The sequence below is a fragment of the Platalea leucorodia genome (assembly GCF_965183815.1).
Source record: "Platalea leucorodia genome assembly, chromosome: 4".
In the NCBI taxonomy this organism is placed as follows: Eukaryota; Metazoa; Chordata; class Aves; order Pelecaniformes; family Threskiornithidae; genus Platalea; species Platalea leucorodia.
This window is the reverse complement of record NC_138826.1, coordinates 38,888,865-38,908,794: the sequence shown is the minus strand read 5'-3', so window position 1 is coordinate 38,908,794 and position 19,930 is coordinate 38,888,865. Positions and strand designations below refer to the sequence as shown.

Here is a 19,930-nt window from a genome sequence, read left to right as displayed (position 1 = left end):
CACCTTTTGTTCTTTGAACACAAGCAGCCCGATTGTGCTTTAGTTTCCCGGTCATCCACAGACTTCCCAGGGGGAGAGGACAAGCTCCAAGCGAAGCCCGCTCACAAAATGCGGTCCGTTTTAAGTGCCGGTACAAAGAAGGCCAACATTTAAGTGTGGGAGACGCGGCCCCCCCGCCTCCCGCCGCGGCGCGGGGGCGGGGTGCGCACCGCCGGCCGCCAGGGGGCAGCAGCAGCGCCGCCGCTCTCCCCGCGGCCCGCACTTCCCGGCGCGCCCGGGGCTGCGCAGGCGCAAGGCGGGCACAAAGGGCCCGGTGAGCGCGCGCCCCGCCCCGCCCCGCGGCCCTTCCCCCGATTCCCCCCCCCCCCCCGCCTCCGCGGCGCGCGCGGATGCCGTTACCCGCCCGCTCCGCCCCCCCGGCCGCGCTCCCCGCCGCCGCCGCCTGCCCCGCGCTCCCATGGCGCTGAAGCGGATACAGAAAGTGAGTGGGGCCGAGGGGCGGGAGGGAGGGAGGCGGGAAGGGCCCTCCGCCCCGCTGCTGCCCGGGGTGGCGGCGGGCAGGGCCGCGGCTCGGCGGGGGGCGTCGCGGGGAGCCGTTGCCCGGCGTTGTCTCCGCCTCGGGGCCCGTCCTTCGCCCCGGTCGTGCCCCCGCTGCCCTCCCCCAGCTGCCGGAGCCGGTGCCGCGGCCCCGCGGGGTCGCCTGAGGGGGCGGAGGGGCCCAGCCCGGTGCGGGGCGCGGCTGTCCCGGTCGGAGCGGGCGTGAGGTGGAGAAGAGGGGGGCTCCTGCCGCTCTCCCTGCGGTTTGGGGACTCTTCATCTTCTTGAAGGCCCCCCCCCCCCCCCCGAGTCAGCGTTTTAAACTGTCGTTAATAAACCACCTGAGGTGTTTCCCGAGGCTACAGCCGTGTGGTGGTGAAGTCGCGGGTGAAAGGCGACGTTGTGTTAACGGGTTATCTTTAGTAGAGCTGTACGTAAAATACCCATTGCCAAAATACCGCGCTCCGGTTGCACACAGCTTGGTCAGCCCTGTGCATAAGTTTTTTTCCACATTAGGAAGTGCTGTCAGCCCAGTACTTGATATGACCTTTGAATGTATCCCAGTTGTAGAGTTTTTGGATAATATTTGTAAATGGCTAGGTTTCAACTGTGGAGTAAATTTCTAGATTCCTGTTGTTTGGCAAGACCGAACTGGTCATTGTACAGGAGAGACAAAAAAAGCGTTATGGATGGTAAACATAGAAGTTTAGTTAAATGGTAGCATATCGGCCGTGTTATAGAATACGTGATATTTTGTTGCTGTTGATGTGCTGTGGTTAGTCAGTGTTTGTGCTATCCTAGTTTAGTGACCGTGATGTAATTTCTTGTTCTGGATTCCCTTCGCTATTGGAAAACGTTGGTATTACAGAAATAGAATTCTATAACGACCAGCTGACCCTGCAGCAAGCAGGTCTGGGATGCCCTATAATAGATACAAAGTTACTTGAATGGATTTCTACCAGAAGTTGCTAGTTAGGTCTGGTGGTACACATCTTATGCCTTTACAGGTAATTAGGGGAGAGCATTGTTGCTTCATATCACGTATTTGTTATGAATGTTGCATTTGAACTTTATATAAAAAAATTAATAAATTGCTACCGTGATTTTTCTCTTAACAATAACTCTGTTATGCTTCTACATATTATAGGAATGTTTTGCCTTTTCTTGGCTTTTTAATTTCCCACCTTTTCTTGAATATCTCCTTACCCTTGTGTTCATAAGAAAAGGATTGTTCTGAATACCTTCTCTTTCTTCTTCTTGTTCAGTTTCATTCTGCTAACGTGAACAGACAAAGAGAAAGTGGAAAGTCTGGTAGTCTTCTGTCTTTTTTGAGATGGAGTGGTAGTTGTGGTCTTTCAAATGAGGTCCTGCTAGAATAGGATTGTTCTCCATGTTTTTCTCTTACCACGTTCCCTGCATAGTGTTTCTTTCTGCTTTGGAGACTTCCATGTATACACTGGAAAGCCACAACTTTCTTTTTTTATGACCTTCTTAGTATTTGTATGATGGTGTGTTTATCCCTTCTAACTTTCTGATGTTTCAGACTGGCTATAAAGGTTGATGGCTGTGTTGTATCTCAAGGGTAGGAAGGGATAAGATCTGGAGTAGAGAAAATGCTGTAAGGACTTCGTAGTTTCAGAAAGTGCCTAGAGGAACTCTTTGGAGAACAAAGGGCTGTCAGAAAACACAATGGTATTACTTGGGAGCTTGTCAGTCTAGACGTACTGTCTCAAGTTAAGCTTGGGTGGTTTTAGGGTGGTTCAGAATTGTACTTGAACACAGCTAAGGGATTTTGATGGTAAGTTTGAGCGTTTGTTCACAATAATTTTGATACTATGTGTGTTCAGGATGATACTGCCAACAGAGGAAGCAAAGCTGTAATATGTAGAAATGTTAGTGAGCATTTTTTGTCTCATACCAGTTGGGACTCCAGTTTCTAAATAGTATTGCCATTGTGATCTGTGTGGCTTCATCCCATCTTTCATGGATCTGCCTCGAGGGACTCCTCAAAGGGTGACAGCCTGCAGACTTCAAGACTGTACACTAATAATGGAAAGATGTATTGTGCTTGGGAGCTTTCTTAAAATACGGGCAACCAAATAATGAACGAACAAGCTGATCATTGCGCATGAAAGTGTATCAACTTAGTGCTGAGAGTGGAAGAGCAGTGAGGATGTGAAACCCTGCGGTGTAAGCACAGCCGCCAGTGCCACCTCCATGACAAATTCATTGCAGGGTTCTTGGAAAGACGGGAGATTCTTATTCATCTTAAGCTGAGGAGCCTGCATTAGCCCATTTTAATTGGGAAGGGATATTCTGTAAAGAAGCCTTTATTGTTGCTGCCTCTGGAAATTGAGACACCATGGCTTTTGTGCAAGGTAGAAAATAATTCAGGCTGACAGGTTATGTAAGTTAGCGTATAGGTCAGTTCTGCCCTGTGCAGATTCTGGGATTCCTGTTCTGAATCCTTTGTTTACATATCTAATTGTGAGTTTGCTGTCCTGTCAGTTCAGTATCACAGTTGAGGAGATTGTTTTCACCATAAATCCTGTACTTCTGGGTGCTCCTCTAGTGTTAATGAGGGGTTGATGTTATGCTTGTTAATGGCTTAGGCTATTTTGAAATACATACAAACCCAGTATTTACTTCTGTTATACTTTAGTTTTACTTTTGAAAAATGGATTTAGAAGAGATTTTGAAACCAGAGACAAACTATTTTATGACACATTTGAAGACTGGTTTAAAAATAGCTGTTGTTTTTTATCTTGTTGGTGCATAGTGCTTGATTGTTTTTCTCTCACAACTCAAAGAATAGAAGCATTCAAACATTTAGATATACCAATGAACTATATGTCTGTTTGTTTCGGTATGTGTTTCGCATATGCGTAGACTACCAGGACATACTGACTTGAATATTTATGTTGAAAATAACTTTTCTTACTGTAAATTGGCTCAAGTAAATAAAGTGTTATCAATATTTGTGGTTTAGATTTTGACCTTAAACTGTTGAGTCACATGCTTCCTTTGGATGGTAATAAACATACTAAGGAAACTTCTTTTTTGGATCTGTAATACAAAATGTTTTAATTAGCTTTCAAAACATCAGCTGTGATATCACAGCAATATTTTGTTGCATTAAAACAATGTCTAAAAATAAATATATACTTTATTACTGAGACTTACCTTTATATCAAGAAATGTTATGATAATATTTGCTTTACATTTACCAAATTTATGAAGAACAGGGAATCCTTTAACTAGTCTAAGTATGATCACTGTTTTTTTTTTTTTGACAGATGATTCCAAACAGCTTTAATATAATAGCAGCAGGATATGCATGGAGTTGGTAGGAAGCGGATCTGTGGTCTATAGTGCATTTTGTGCAAGAAACGAAGAACATAGCTGGCAAATATAAAAACCTGCATTTTAAATAACAGTGTGGAAAAAGGCTCTGCTTGTGGTTTTGTGTCACTTAGAGAATTAAAATAGCTTTTAGTGATGCTGCCTGCAGTTTATTTTAGTCTTCTGATAGTCTGCAGTCTTTTTTTCTGACTACATTTTTTTGAACTGAAAAAAAGGAGACATTTTTAGGGCTTTTTTTTGTTACTACTCATGCTCATAGCCATTGAGTGTCCATGAGTACTATGCTGAGAGTATTTGTCTCTTTGTTATCAAAGTATCCTTTACAGTCTTGTTCCAGTAGCTTTTTAGGAGAGAAGCCTGACTGCTAATGAAGCATGTAACTGTTAAAGTGGCCTTCCAGTCTTCATCAACTTTATACTTTCATGAAATACATCCTGTATTATACTTTGTCAAAGAGCACTGGTCTGCACATTCAGAAATATTTCCAGCATTTATAGCTTACCATAGTGTATGTTTTACATCTGTTAAATTTGATTTTAAAATTTTTCTTTCACGCTGCCCACAGAGCTATTTATTCTACAGTGTGTGTGGTGCAATGAAAGGTGATAATTTGGAGGCTTTGCTGTGTCCATCTCCAGTAAATGTTGTTTAGCATTTGTAGCATTATGCTAATATTCCTTTATTAGCCACACCTGGTCATGGATCCCGCTTATTTTTGTACTCTGCTGCTGTTCTGTACATACAAAGAGGAGAAATAGTTTACTGTTGCAACCAGTTACAGGCATAGAATTAACAGTATTCTATTTTACTCTGTAATATTCCCTATGTTTGAGAGGATTAGAAGATTTATTCCTACCACTGTCCTCAGCTTAGTTGTTTTCTCTGTACAAGTTTATCCTGGCTGTACTGGGATAGTCTGGCATGTGTTGGAGCTCTTGATAGATGCTTTTATGCTGTGACATTCACCAGTGTTTGAAATAACTGATACTTCTGTTTGCATCTCTTGCAGACAAAATTTTGGTTTTGTATATTCTCATAAAAGACCTTACACCAGTGTACGCTGTAATTTGCAGTGTTGACTTCCTGTTTTGAAACTGAATCTGCACTGCTTTGAATTATAGATGCTGTTTGTTAGCTTATGTATGTCGAAGTCTTGCACCAGCATTTTCTGTACCACTAACTAAAAATATCAGTGTGGACAAGGCCTTGAAGTAACCAGACCTGCATCATGCAGCTACATAGTGATAATCCATAAAACATGGGCAAAGCTGCTAGAACCAATTAATTTAAACTTAGAGGGAAATGTTTAGTGTTGACTGTGTAATGCCTTACGTGCAGTTCTCTTGCACTTCTTGAGGAGGTTTCAGCACATTGTGCTTTGTAACTCCTTCAGCCTTGTCTCTTGACACAAGGTTTCGGGCTTCTGGTGAAGAGCATCTTTGCTGCTTTGTATAGAGAATTCTTGTATTCAACATCTCATTCTTTTTTGAATATGTAAAGTCATGAAGCAGTTTTTCTACATCTACTTATTCTAGAGTATCATCACAGCTGTTCTGCAGTGTTCGGCTCCGGACAGTGGCAAGTCAGTCTGACTCATGGGGGATGTTCTGACTATCTCCTTGCACCATTTCAAAGGATGTAGGAAAGCTTGAAGCCTAAATCTTACAGCTTTCCAGATAATTTTGCTTTGACTATGAAGCTTAAACAGCATAATTAACAGTATAAAGCTGAATAGTTCTTTGTTTTTACGATAGCTTGATCTGAGCTTCTGTATGTAAAGGCTCAAACCGTTAACCCTGTCAAACTCAATTTACAAAGTTTGATCATGTTACCATTTGTTTTTTTAAACCATATTAGCTTCAATACATTATTTCTTATGATTGGAAAATATGGCTTGAATTTGCTCTATCAGGATTTTGAAGTTTGGTCTGGCTTTGTTTCCTAGCTGCAGAAGCTCTCTGAATGTATCCGTGAACATGGCTCTCATTTAGTGCAGCTGGTTGAAGAGAGCCTTTTCATCATTATTAGAGGAATATTAATAAGAGGTTTTTACAGTTCTGGGTCTCTTCAAGGTATGATTAAAACCATTTTTAAATCATGGACAAATTTCAGTGCTTTTAGCCTGAACAAATGGTGTATACCTGAGGAGCCTTCCCAGTTCCTACCAATTCTGAAGTGCACGTGTACATATGAATGAAAACCAATTTGTGTGGTTTTGGGGTATGTAAAGATCTTGAGGAAAGCATCTAACAAATGAGAGTACTGTTATAGACTCGCGACTCCAAAATTAAGTGCTTGCCTAGCAGTTTGTGTATGCATAAAGGAACGTTTGCAGATATTTTAGAGACTTTCTGAAGAGTTAAGCTACATGTTTTTCCTGTCATTGCCTCTTATTTAGTAGTCGGCCATGACTGCCATAAACCGCGTGATTTCTGGGCGTTGAATTCCCTGTTTTGGCTAACAGTCTCATGTAGGTGGCTCTTTTTTAGTGGGTGTGCAAGACTTAATCTCTTGTTGGGTTAGATCTTGAGTTGCAAATTAGAGTAGATGGTGGCTGTAACTGCTCTGCCGTTGGTAATGCTTGTTACAACTCTCGTGACTCCTGGAAATTTGAGACTTGTTGACTCCCTTCATGTACTGGCAAGGACTTGGCTTTGCATAGATTACTGTTTCTCTGTATCACTCCCTTAGTGAAATTTGAATCCTCTGATTAAAAAGGGAACTGAGCTTTTAAAGGGTTTTGCTATTGCCTTTATTAGTCAAAGTCTAGCTGGGAGTGTTGTTTCTGGACCAGCATACAATTTCATCAACAGAATAATGTTGAGGGCAGACAAGTAACACTAGTTGGCAACCTGAGATATGTCAGTATATGTCAAAGAACTTTCTCTTTTATTTTAAATTGCAAAGATTGTGAGGAGTGACCTCAGAGCAAGTAGTAGTGTTACTACTCTATTACCTGGCTGAAGATATGTTGCAGTGCCTTTCTTTGAATTCAGGGCCAAGGGTAGACCTGTAAGAAGTGTGCCTGAATTTAGGTGCCAGGTCCGTGGTAAATTTGGTCCCTCAAAGAGAGAACTGTGTGAGTTGAAATGTTTACTGGATGTCGTAAATGGATAAATATATCACAGCAGTTGAGAAGTGCAGAGTTTTAACCCTTGAAATTGTACGTAAGGTCTGATCACACTATGTACACAAATTCTACACTTGAGAATTAGTTCCAATTTAAATCTTGATTTTGGAAGTAGTTGTTTTGACTAATGATTTTTGGGTAGAAATGTTTCCACTGTTACTCCTTATGCTAAAATCAAGGAGATACTTGCAGACTGCTTATGTCTATTGTTGACTTAAATGTGTATGTTTTGAGTAATTAGTTGACCGATGAACAGTGGCTTAACAGACATCCTTTAGCTTATTTCAATGCAAGTATTTACACATAATTGTTAAACTTAGCACAGCACAGTTCCTACCAGCTTAGAATTGGAAAAAGTTGTTTGTTATTAGTACAGTAAAACTTCAGACATCAAAAGTGGTATATTAAATTAAACAAGGAAAATGAAGCAACGTCCATGCCTGGCTTGTTTTGCATTTGATATAGTGATGATAAATCAGATGAAAAGCTGAGCTGGTTTTGTGTAATTAAATAATAATTTTAAGTTATTTGGGACTGTGTGGATGTCTGTAAGAGAAATCAATCAGTTGACCTGCAAAAGCTTCTCTTAGTGCTTCTCTTAAGTTTCAGCTTTCTGGGGGGTTTCTTAGTAGTCATTTGGGGGGGGGGGGGAAATCACCACCATGCAGGGAATTAAATCAAGGTGTATTAAATGAGGGGTAAAGCTAATATTTTTTCTTTGTTTTCTAGTTTACTTAGGAACCTTTATAGTATCTTTATATATCATCTGTAGGCAGACTGCAAGCATTTTATGAGCTAGTTTAACTCAGCTAGTGTAGGTAGAGTAGGCCAATACAAAAAGCTTTTGTAAAATCAAAAGCTAAAAGAACAGTCAGATTAGCACATAAATTTCTACATTAAGCAGTGAGTTTACAGAGAAGTCAAGAAACCCTTCTTTTTTTTTTTTTTTCCTGTCTCTACTTCAGTATATCCAGCTTATTATGAACTTGGCTATAACTCTTAAATACTTTCAGATAATAATTTATAGCACAATGTTGTCTTTAGCTGCAGACCTATGTGGCAAAAAAACCCTTTCAATGTCAATGGGCATTTCAAGTGTTGATTTCTTTAAAAATACCACAGGGCTATTTAATAAAATCTGTTTGCATTCTCACTTTTGAAATGATACTGCTGAGTGGTGTGTATTTTCATGTAGATTTCTTTCAAATATTTGTGTGTTTTTCTTACAGGAACTAAGTGATTTGCAGCGAGACCCACCGGCCCACTGTTCTGCTGGACCTGTTGGAGATGACTGTAAGCTCTTCACAGTACGTTGTCACAGTTGACCTTTTTTTGGTTAAGAAAAAGCTCAGAAAAATCTCTAATTGTTGTATCTTTTTAACTTTCAGTGTTTCATTGGCAAGCAACAATTATGGGACCTGTAAGTATGTAATTTGTGCCCATTAGAAAGTAGACCTTGTTTCCCTTTTTGTTACGGAAGGATTCATTTGGGTTTATGTAAACACGGCAGTCAAATTCAGCTGTGCTGTGTACAGATTAAAGATTTAAGGTGGTATTGTTGTTCTTAGTAGTCTGGTACTAGTTTCTCTCTGTAACTGTTCAAAAATCTGTCCTCTTCATGAAGTTAGGGGTGCTTAATCAGTTAGCTGCAACGTTTGAATTGGTAACGTGGGCTGCAAAGTGAAAAGCTTGCTTTTCAAAGATGATCATTTCAATTCTGGAAGATTCATCCATCTGAAAGGGGGAAGAGTGGGTGTAATCCAATGTTGGTAACTGTAAACAAGAGTGATGTTGCACAGGGTGATTTTGGGGCTTTTAGATAGAGCTTATTTGATGGCTGCGATGTGGCTCCGGCAAAAACAGAGGCTTTTGCAAACTATAGACCAGCAATTGTGGGTACTTCTGGTTTCTGTGTGAGAAAGACCTGCTTTCCTTGGGTTGAGGGAGGTCTCTAAAGACAACATTTATGACTCTTGTCAAGGAAATGACAATAAAGCTTAACTATAGGAAGTTTTAAAGGAAAACTGAAAAGGGTTTCAGCATAAAGACCAACGAACAACATGACCTGAGGGAAAGGGTGTTTATTAATATCATGGTAAGGAGTTTGTATTCCTAGTGGTGTTGTTTTGGACTTACTAATTCGGAAAGAAGAGTTTCTGGTTCAGATGATGAGCTGAACCACTGTGTGAGTTGAAATTTTGAGACAATACTTGATCCATTAAGATGCAGCATCACATGGTGGAGAAAAGTGGAATTGTGACTGCTTTGAGGCTATTTCTGCATTTTCAGCACAGCTGCTCTGAAGCAGTGAAAGATCAGTTACTAATTTGCCAGTGGAATGCTGGGGTCTGTTGTCCGACTTGTCAATGGCCCAGCAGCAACTGAAATGATTGCGGCAAGTTTTTCTGTAGGATACTAATGCTTTTGCCATTCTTCTTTAACAGCTTTTTTTTTTTTCACATACCAAGTCATTCTGACCCTTGCCCTTCTGCACTGCTTAAAGGTGAATGGCAAAACAGCAAAGAAGTTAAGAGTTAACAAAAGCTTATGTGCCAATTGCTACCAGTAATGTCACGGTCCTGAATGACTGTGATGACCTGAATAAGGGAAATACCAGCACATAAATCCCAACTTAAATTCCATTATTTTTTTTTTTTAAGCTTGCAATTCATCTTCCATATTCTGTAGTGGAAAATACCCTCTTCTTCGCTTCAGGTTCCTCAGATTTCTCTAGTTAAAAATAAGAATGAGCATCCCCTGCCAACCTTTCTCAGCCATATCTGCCAACAAGAAAAGAACACAGTCAGCGTGTTAATCCTTTGTCTTAGTAACATAAGGAAATAGGGATGCACATCCTGTATGTTTCCTGATGGCCTGAGGGAAGCATAGGACTAAAGCTTACCTTCAGAATGCACTTCCTATGTGTGGAAGTAGGGGAACCTCTTCTCCTGTATGTGGGCATCATCAATTTGTTTTACATACCTTACAAAACGTGCTGTGACTTCACTTTGCCTTCTGTCTGACACTGAACTTGTCTCATCTTCAGCTTATTTTAACTTTGACAAATCCATTTAGTATGCATGCAAGCAGTCCTTTCAAATGTAATTGGGAGTACAGCAGCAATCTCCTCTGATGTTATCTAATGCTGACTTCTTAGCAATACTATATATAACCTGCCTTACAGTGCAACACTGTCTGCATTTTAAGTGTGTAAGACGACATGTCTTAGTAGACCATTTGTGACTTTATCTCTTATATTCATCTCTAAACCAGTAATTTTTGCTCATTTCCAAGGTAAACATTTTATTTTAAAAAGTCTGCCTTTGCTTCCATAAGAAAACCCCAAAACTTGATCTTTTGCAGGTCTGCTGAGATTGAGTTTCTATGTTGCTCTTTTAAATTTACCACGTAATGAGAAAGGTTTTCTTCTCCTTCCCTTAATCAGAAACGGCAGCACTGCTCTCTATCACTTAGCATTGAGACTTTTCCCCTCACTTTTCTAGTTAATAAAAATGAAAGATTTCCTCAACAGATGACCGCAACAAAGTTATTTCTATCTATTAACTGTGTGCAACCTGGACGTAAACCTGTGCACATGTTCTCTAACAAAATGCATGTTCACAGATTTGTACAGGTCACAAAGATGTTGTGTGTTTTAAAACTCCCTGATGTCATCATGATCAACTGAATTATGTTGGAAAATCCTACTCTTTGCATCTGCAAAGAGAACCCACTTCTTAAGGTAAGTATATTTGTAGCTTAAGGACGGAGGAGGATCAGAGCAGCTGTGGTGTTGCACAGAGACAGGATTTGGAAGACCTGCTCTGGGTTTCGTATTCCCCTTGGTGTAGTGGAGCTGATGGATCAGCAGTTTTGTAGCTCCACCAGTCAAATACTGCTCCCTCCCTTTCTCTCCCCAAGAAGGGCAGCGCTCAGTAGCCATGTTGCGCTACTGCAGTAGTAGCCATGGTTGGCTCTACTGTAGCTCTGCAGGCCAGTGGGAGGGTTCAATTCCCTCTCTGCCTTCCCAGTACACAGCCCATAGTGGGCTGTGGCCCATAGCATGGGCTGTGTACTGGGGAAAAAATGGATTTTCTAAGATACTCATAGCTTTGGGAGGTTATTTGCACTCAGAAGGGAAGCTCCAAAATAACTGAAATGTATTAATCTTTTGTTTGTTTTGTTTTTTTCTCCAGCCTGATAGTGCATATCAAGGGGGAGTATTTTTTCTCACAGTACACTTTCCAACAGACTATCCTTTCAAACCACCAAAGGTAAGTCCTTGCTCTCAAAACTTATGCAATTTTTTGGTCAAAGCCTTGTTTCTGAGTCTTAGTTCTTTGAGGCTTAATTTTGGAAGTTAAAATCAGAAAGGCCAGCAATAGGATACATGTTCATAGTGGTTGAACAGATAAGATGGTACAATAGATTGTGTTGGCAGAGCTGGTATGACGGAAACTGAAGGGACAATGTTAAGGGTTCCAAATGTAATAAACAGAATTTGATGTTACTTGTTTTTTATTTATTTTTTTATTCCAGATTGCTTTTACAACAAAAATATACCACCCAAACATAAACAGTAATGGGAGTATTTGTCTTGATATCCTGAGATCGCAATGGTCACCAGCTCTGACTGTATCTAAAGGTAAACTCACAGATTTGCTAACGGTTTTATGAAATTGCATACACTGCCATGGTGCTTTTTTGTGTATTACTGCACTGTCTAAGGGTGGCAGTGGGAACTCATTTATCCTGCGTGTTACAGAAGTGGCAAATTCCATTGGAATGCTTGTTCTGATCCAAGGTCTTGCACAGTTTATTTGGAGTGTCACATTACATAAAATACTATGTGCATGGTGAAGAAATGTTCTAATACAAGTTGAGTAAGATAGTAAATGTCCAATTATCTTGAAATGCAACTTCTGTATTATAGCTGACTCTGCATGCAGAACTGAGGAGAAACTGGTGAAGAGAGCTTCAAAATCAAATTAATTTGGATGTAAATGGAAAACCCTGATGCTGATGTGTGTGGGTTTACCTGATTGCTTATCGATGGCTCTTTAGGTTGCCTGAGCATCTTTGTGTGGACTAAGATCTTAATTACACTTTATTTTAAAATGAGATAAATTGTTCTGGTTTGCATTCCTCTGCAAGATGAATATTTTAAAATGTAGTTGCTTTCAAAGTAACCAGTAAAAAATTTATTAAAATATTCTAGTCCTGTAGTTAAACTTTCTCAAGGTGAACACTGTAGATTTTTGGGACATTGAGGTTACAGTTAAGCAGTTCTTTTATTGTAGGCATTTTGTGTCACTTCAAAAGCTGCTTAAAATGTGGGTGCTATCATTGTTTTTTCTCACCCATCTTCAAAATGCTTAGGCATGCTCTTAGTCATATTACAGAAAGTTCTCATGTGACTCAAGGTTAAACAGTATCACATCTTGCTTATGTGCTGGAGAGCTCTCTAAACCATGTGTCTTTTTTTAGAACAGTGTCATTGCATTTGGTGTACAAGCAAGGCAAAAATTCTTAGTCTTTGTCCAATGGAAATTGCTTTATGCACATGCAATTGGTGTACCTCCTTGGAAAAGCAACTTCTGCTCGTGCATAACAACCCTGTGCAGTAATCTCACAAGCTAAATAAAATCTAAGTTTAATACTGTTTCCTAATGTAGTTGCTGAAGACATGAATTACTATTGTGTGTAGTTGGTATTAACTTTCCACAGAAATTGGTTGATTGTTTTATTGCTGAGGAAAAAAAAATGTCTCTAGTTATTTAGAAGGTATTTAGCAAATGAGAGTTGGCATTTTTATCATGTTTAACAATTGGCATTTACAACTGAAAACTCTTAAGTTTTTACATCTTCAGCACTTTCCTGTGTCTTTACTTGTTGAGTGTTCCTTCACTTATAAAGAGTAGCAGTCTGTTGGTCTTATGTGTTCTGATTTGACGTGCTTTTCATGTGCTTGCACGTTATATATTCCATAAACTGGAAATTAGCTCACTGGCTCATGGAAGTTTCTCCTTTTATAGTTCTTGTTTTCCTGAATCAAAGGATTATAATGTACTGATAGCACCTCTGACGGGTGTGACCAAGTATTCTAACCTGATTTTCTAATATTACCGGTGTATTTGGCACTTAATAAAATGAAATATGTCAGTATGAAGTGGTCGAACTTGCTACAGCTGAAAATAGGTGTTAGTCCAGGCTCTTTTGTAACAAGACAAAGCAAGGAATAAATCCTATTCTACAGCAGATTCTCATTGTAGCATCAAATTCCCTTTCACTACATGTTTAGAATAGTTTAACTGTGTACTCTTGTATTCATACTAGTTCTGAGTATAAAAATAGAAATTTCCGGACAAGTATGGACTGAAAATGTTAAAAAAAACCTCAAATATCCTTGGTTCAATACCAGGAAATTAATATGGTGTTATAAATGGAACCTGCATATAATACTGAAGAGGTATTTTCCCAAAATGGAAGTCTCGCTTCTATCAAATTAAGTGAAATATTCTTATGAAGGAGAGAAGAACTGTCAGTACAGAAGTGGAGAAGGATATGCACAAATAGAGTATTGCATGGGAGTGTAATATTAACAATACTAATTATCTTAAATAACTGTAGATGGAAGAGCTTAGTTTGATCAAATATTTACGGGTAACTATGTAGTCTGTAGTTTGTTTAATGTTCATAGATTAAAACATGGGAGAGAGATCATTACAAAAGGAACAGGTCCACGGGTTGCAAGTTCTCTAGGCTAGTATCAGGTGTTGTTTGTTTAGGACCTAGAAAAATGATGCTGTATAAACATTTCTGAGCAGAACTGCTATATGAAAGCTTAATACTAATATGCATTCTCTTTCCAATCTCCCTTCCACCACCCTCCTTCAGTGTACTGGAATATATTAAAGCATTATAGAAATAAAGCAAACTAACTTGTTTAATCTAGTGTCTCTTTTATTTAGTTTTATTGTCCATATGCTCCTTACTTTGTGATCCTAATCCAGATGATCCTTTAGTACCGGATATTGCACAGATCTACAAGTCAGACAAGGAAAAGTGAGTATAACATATACATATTTGTGTGTGTGGTACTTGCAGATGGTTATCTGCTATGCACCTTCTATCTTAACTTTTAAAGATACTCTTTTCATAGATTTCTACAGGATTAGATTTTTAAATCTTGAAAATATTACTCAATGAAATGGCAAGCAGGAAACTGTAGGCATGCACAGCTCTTGGATACTTAGTATTTTTTTGTACTTAGTTGTATAAAACCTTCACACTTTTGTGTTGTGTGTTTATATTCATTGCATGAAAAATCATTTCCCAAATATGAATTATTTGTTGCTACTGTGATCCTCTGGTTGTAAAACCTGTGCCTTTAGTAGGATGTTGGGTATGAACAACAAATGTGTTTTTGACAGAATTTTGTAAATGTAGGATAGACTTTTATATTCAGCTCTGTTTAGTACTAAGAACCGTTGTCACATTTATTGCAATTTGCAGCATCTTACAGAGAAAGAGAACCTCTTTTACTTTCTGGAACAGCTGTAGAGCTTGCAGGAAGTTTCTGATCTTGGGTAGGTAACATGGACAGCACATAACTGAAGCGTTACATGCTTCTGGATCAAACCTGATTTTGATTTGAGGAGTTGTAACTCTAAAAGTACTATATTGACAGAAACATCTATGCTGGGGTGTTTTACTTATAGTGCAGAACGACCTAGATTTCCCGAAGTTCAGTTTTAAGGCTTGCTGACTCCTTGATGTACACCCCTCCTAAGGAGGGTTTTGAAATACTGTCTTATAACTACATATATGGCTGAGCCCTCGCAATACCAGAGGACACTAGTGAGCCCAATCCTTGGCAGAGCAGAGTTTCTTTCCAGAGCAGTACCTCTCTAGAGTGACTCCTTTGCGACTCAAACTTTGAATAGTGAAATTTATGGATAACTAAGCAGTGATGCATTGATTTCTTAAGAGAGTTTGTTGCAGTCATGGGCAGCAGGAAGCTCAGGCCCTTTATTCCACAGATCAGACTGCATGATTTCCAAAGGGTTCCATGGAGGGAATACTACCTGTGTGAGATTTTCCATCTTTTCTGCTTTCTGCTGATATATCAGCTACCTGCTTCCCCTGGACTTACAAACTTTAAAAACTTTATGCATGGAAAAGGTTACAGAATCAGTGATCCAGGAAGGAAATATTTTGCTTACCACTGGGAGATTCTGTTGAACTCTGCTGCTATAGGTATTTTGAGCACAATCCAGGATGTAACCTACAGTCTATCAGCATGGCCTGAGCTGTCTTCTGTAACAGAGTTTTAGCACTTGTGGATTTTCTAGGTGTGTGTGGCATTAAGAAAGACTGAAACACAAGATCAATTTGGGATAGTAACAAGGAGCAGGAGTCTCTCTAAGGTTTTCCAAATACATCCAGTCCTAATTTGCCAAGAATGGAATAACCTTCCCCAAAATGAATCAGTCACAAATTCTCTGGTGGCCTTGACAATAAATTAAATAGTCATAGCCATGCAGCACACTCATCGACAGCCTAACCACCACTGTTTATCTGACTACTACTTCCAGCTGTGGAAAAGGTTATGGATTTAGTTTGGGGCAGGATTTTATCCTTGGTACTTAAGCTGCTTTTTGGTAACCTTGCTGTTAACTATTTTAGTTGTTAGACTCTTTGCTTCAGATTCTGTGGAATGTTTGTGATATCCAGAAGAATTTTTGACTTTCTGGTTAACCGACTGAGAAATTGTTTGGTACCTATTTTTTAGTACTGAGCCATTGAAGACTTCTTGCAATGCATGCTAATGGCCTGTGGTTCATCACGTATCACAGGTCCATGAAGATTTGAGTATTGCTTTTACCTTGAGGACTGGATAGAGGAGGAGTGATGTAGAAGTTATATGGAAGCCTATGGTCTAGTATTTCTCTCCCTAGAGTAAAAATTACTAAAATGGCCTTTTTCTGACAGTTTGTCTGATACAATCAAATCGCATAACCCACTTCTGAAGTGCTTGAACTCTGTGGCTTGTACTGCAAAGCAGATAGTGTTCAAGTTGATGATGTTGTGCCTCAGCTTCTGCCCATTTGTGTCTCAGCTTTTGTCCATCCACTTACTTAAAAGTGATCTCAGCTGTTGTGCCTCCTGTTTTTGAAGGAAGTGAGCAAGGGATATTTGTCTCCAAAACTTGAAATTTAATCATTGCTGGACACAGTGAGAACACATGGTGTCTTGACTATAGCTTTATCATCTTATGCTGATCACCTATTAAATTTTTTTCATATCAGCTTGGATTTAGGAAATGAAAGATATGGCTGGTTACCCCTGAGCATTTATCTAGGGTTATTTTACTATAAGTAAAAATACAGAGACTTGTATGGTAGCATATTCTTAAGAACAAAACCAGTTAGTACATGAGTTGCTATGCTGATCTTAAGAAATGGATTTAAAAACTTGTCACCGTTTTCTCTGGATGACCCAGAAGAAAGTGAATCTAGTCTAATGTAATAAATGCGAGGACTAGGGGGAAAGTTATTGACTCTCTAAGAACATTTACCTTTGGGAGTGCTAGTCAGCTTCATATCAGAAGGAAAAGACCCAAGACTTAAAATCTAGTCAAAAATGCTTTTCAGGAAATTTTCCTTTCAGGTTCTGAAATGCAGAATGGAGAATAAAAAAAAAAAAAAAAAAAATCACTGGGCCTTCTATCCCCACCCTTTCCAAAACCAGTTAATTATACTGAATTTTAAGCAACTGAAGTGTGTGAACTTTGTCAGACTGTTAATAGCATACACATTTAGGAATAATTGACAAGAAATTCCTGTTAAGGTACGAATAAGGGGACCAGTTGTGAAATGCAAATTAAGTATGCACAATGATAGGCATTTTAATACAAACCTGTGAGACTGGGTTTGAGTTTGAGGCTAAATAGCTTTGATAGGTAGCCTTAGAAACTGAACGTACAGTGGGTATATGTTTCTTGGCTTTTAGGCTATTTTAATGTCGTTTGAATCAATGCTAAGAGGTGAAAAGCTCAAAAACATCTGTATTAAGTAAATATATGGCCATTGTCAATGTATCACTAACAGCTCTTCACTGTAATGCCTTCTTTCTGCACGTACAGATACAACAGACATGCGAGAGAATGGACTCAGAAATATGCAATGTAAACTTGTGAAGACTTTTTCATATACCACAGAGTACTGTAAATTCTAGGTTTGTTTTTTTTTTTTTTTTTTTTTCAAAATTAGAAGGAAATGGAGCACAGTTTACTGTTTCAATGTATCATGATGCCCCTTGAATTTTTTTTGACCCATGTAAGTGTGTTTCTGGAGCAAGGGAGATCAAACTTCCAAAAATAACCTTATGACTGTGATAAGAATATTTATCCTCTTTGTATGCTTTGCAGAAGACATTTATTACGGTTTTTAAGAGTTGGACATCTGCATCTTCAGACTACGAGATCCACAATGCAGTTGTAAAGCAACCAAATTTATTTTTGCTGGAAAAAGCTGTTTTTATGTGATGAATACTGTATGTGTGTCCTTAAAGTATGTTGTCCGTTTCATAAGTGTGTTCAAATTGCATTTTGTTAGTTCACTTATATAATTTGTATTTTTTTTACTGTATAGACTAAATATTTTATTTACCATGTAAGTCATTTCATTTTAGACTGACTTGCTTGTGCACAGTATTGACAAGATACAACTGCTAGTAATGAAAATAATTGGAGTATCCCACCTGCTAGGATATTCTAAAGACTGACTGCAGATTTCTTAAAACCTAAAATGATCTTTGCACTGTAATTCTTTGTACGCTGATTATGGAGAAACACTTGGTTTTGATTCTGTTGCATACTTGACTTAATTTTATTGCAATGTGAACTAATTGCACTGCTATGTAGAAAGATATGTAACCGTTTTGTTGCTATTCACAAATGATTTTTGACATGTGGGCAACATAACACTATCACAGACCTTTTACAAATCTAAATGTAGCCTTTTCCATATAAATAAAATGCGTTTTCTACTACTTGTCTTGGCTTTTTTTTTTTTTAATCGTGCATATCCTTAAAGTGCTTGTTCTAACATCAGAGAATCAAAATATTGTGTGCATGTGTCTTGTAGACAAAAGGGAAAATAAAGCCATGCATCGTGTACCACTTAGAACTGTGTCGCAATTAATTTTTATGCTAGCTTTAGCCTAATTTATTTAGCATGCTATGCCCATTGTTTTATATAGGATTTCAACTAGTTTAATGACATGTTACATCTATATTCATTTATGGAGGAAATAACCACAAGTGTTTGAACATCGAACACTTCAGTTAAGGTGGTGTGTTGGCAATCAGAATGTTACAGTAAACTTCTCACACTTGAAGCTAACTTTTCCATTAACTGGCATTTCAGTTGCTGCAGACTATGCATGTGGAAAAGCAATAGTGCTGGAGAGGGACGGTCTTGTCTTAGTAGATTAAGGGCAGAAGAATTTTGATTTCCTACTGTACATTCTTCTTGGGTATCTGAAAATAAAAATGCGTGACTAATGTTTTTCTCTGTACCTTGCACATTGAAGTGACTGCAGTCGGGAAATTTGTCATCAGAAAATACATTTTTAAGACTACAAAAATATTTGGGTTTTTTTTTTTTTTTTTTTTTTCTGTAATGAATGCCAAACTGGAATTTGGGTTGTGGGCGGGAAGCGTGCACAGTAGGAGCTTTTATACCTACCAATGGAATATTGTTACCTTCGTGCTGGCTGTCTTACTGACCCAAATGGTGCAAGTTGGTCATGTATGCGCAAAATGTCATTTCTGTGCTACAGTTTGATCTATGATGTAATGATGACTTTTGAAACAAAAGCTTGATGGAGAGTGGCTCTATTGATCTTAAAATATCCTTGTTCACTTTGGATTGTAAGCTGAATAAATGTGGGGGTTTTTGTTATTGAAATGAGTGCTTCATTATACTTGAACTAGGACAATGTAGCTAGGAAGGCAAAGCCATTGTTTATACTTATTGCTAAAATGGTGGTAGAAAACTGACCATCAGAATGTGTTCCCAGAGCTCTTATTTTTTCCTAGATTGGTAGTAACACCTTTGTACTAAAATTATTTAAATGTTTGCAATATCTGTATTGAACTGTGTGAAACTGGAAGTTTGACTTGCCTCTCGGGATACTCGCTTTCTGTTGGTTTACTGATTTGTATTAGGGGTGGTTTGCAAACACTTGTACTTCAACTGGTAATTGTTCTGCTGCGTGCCGTACGTGCAAGAATGACTTTCCATCACAGTGCAAGACCAGCAGGATGATGATTAAAAAAAAAAAAGACCAATAAAAATGAGTAAGGCATTCTGCCTACAGCCTATTTATATACTAAAAGAATAATTCTGTCTTATGAACATGCTGTTTTAGAGGCATGAAAGTAAGTTGTTGATTCTCATGTTTCTCCTAGCATTTCAAAAGCATAAAGTCTAAAATGCTATTGGAGATAAAAACGTTATTTAAATGTCCTTCTTTCAAAGAGTTGGACAATTTCATCTCCGGGGATAAAACATCTCCAGCTACTCCTCAGTCAGAGGTCCTCTCTATTTTAAGGGAAAAAAATAGTTACAGCTGAACTGTTACTCCATCCTGTGGTGTTTACTATGATGGAGAAAAATTGCGTCATCTCTGCATCCTTTTTTCCCGCCTCCCTTCAGAGCTGCCCCGTCCCCCGTGGCTCCCGCTCGCCGTGACGAGGGCTCTCGTGGCCGGTGCTCGTCGCCGCCCGCTCCCTTAGCGGCCGCTCGCTGTCCAGCCTTCTGCCTGCATGGCCTCCCTGAGCGCGAAACGATAATAAACGTGAAAGAAAACTACTGAGAAACGCGTCTGCCT

General features: G+C 39.1%; 1 protein-coding gene across 4 annotated transcripts; it reads left to right on the top strand.

The window, feature by feature from the left end:
- The first annotated feature begins 398 nt into the window (after positions 1-398).
- On the top strand, positions 399-19,911 carry UBE2D1 (ubiquitin conjugating enzyme E2 D1). Of its 4 annotated transcripts, XM_082310976.1 has the most exons (8): positions 463-481; positions 8,260-8,323; positions 8,419-8,450; positions 10,655-10,772; positions 11,227-11,304; positions 11,570-11,675; positions 14,002-14,095; positions 17,178-19,911. In XM_082310976.1, exons 4-8 carry the CDS (start codon positions 10,722-10,724, stop codon positions 17,221-17,223), a joined length of 375 nt encoding a protein of 124 aa, XP_082167102.1. In that variant the 5' UTR covers positions 463-481; positions 8,260-8,323; positions 8,419-8,450; positions 10,655-10,721; the 3' UTR covers positions 17,224-19,911. The 4 variants fall into 4 exon arrangements, with proteins under 4 accessions (XP_082167101.1, XP_082167100.1, XP_082167103.1 ...); XM_082310975.1 differs by lacking the exon at positions 10,655-10,772 and having other exon boundaries at positions 399-481; positions 14,044-14,095; XM_082310974.1 differs by lacking the exon at positions 10,655-10,772 and having other exon boundaries at positions 399-481.
- The last annotated feature ends 19 nt before the right edge of the window (positions 19,912-19,930 follow it).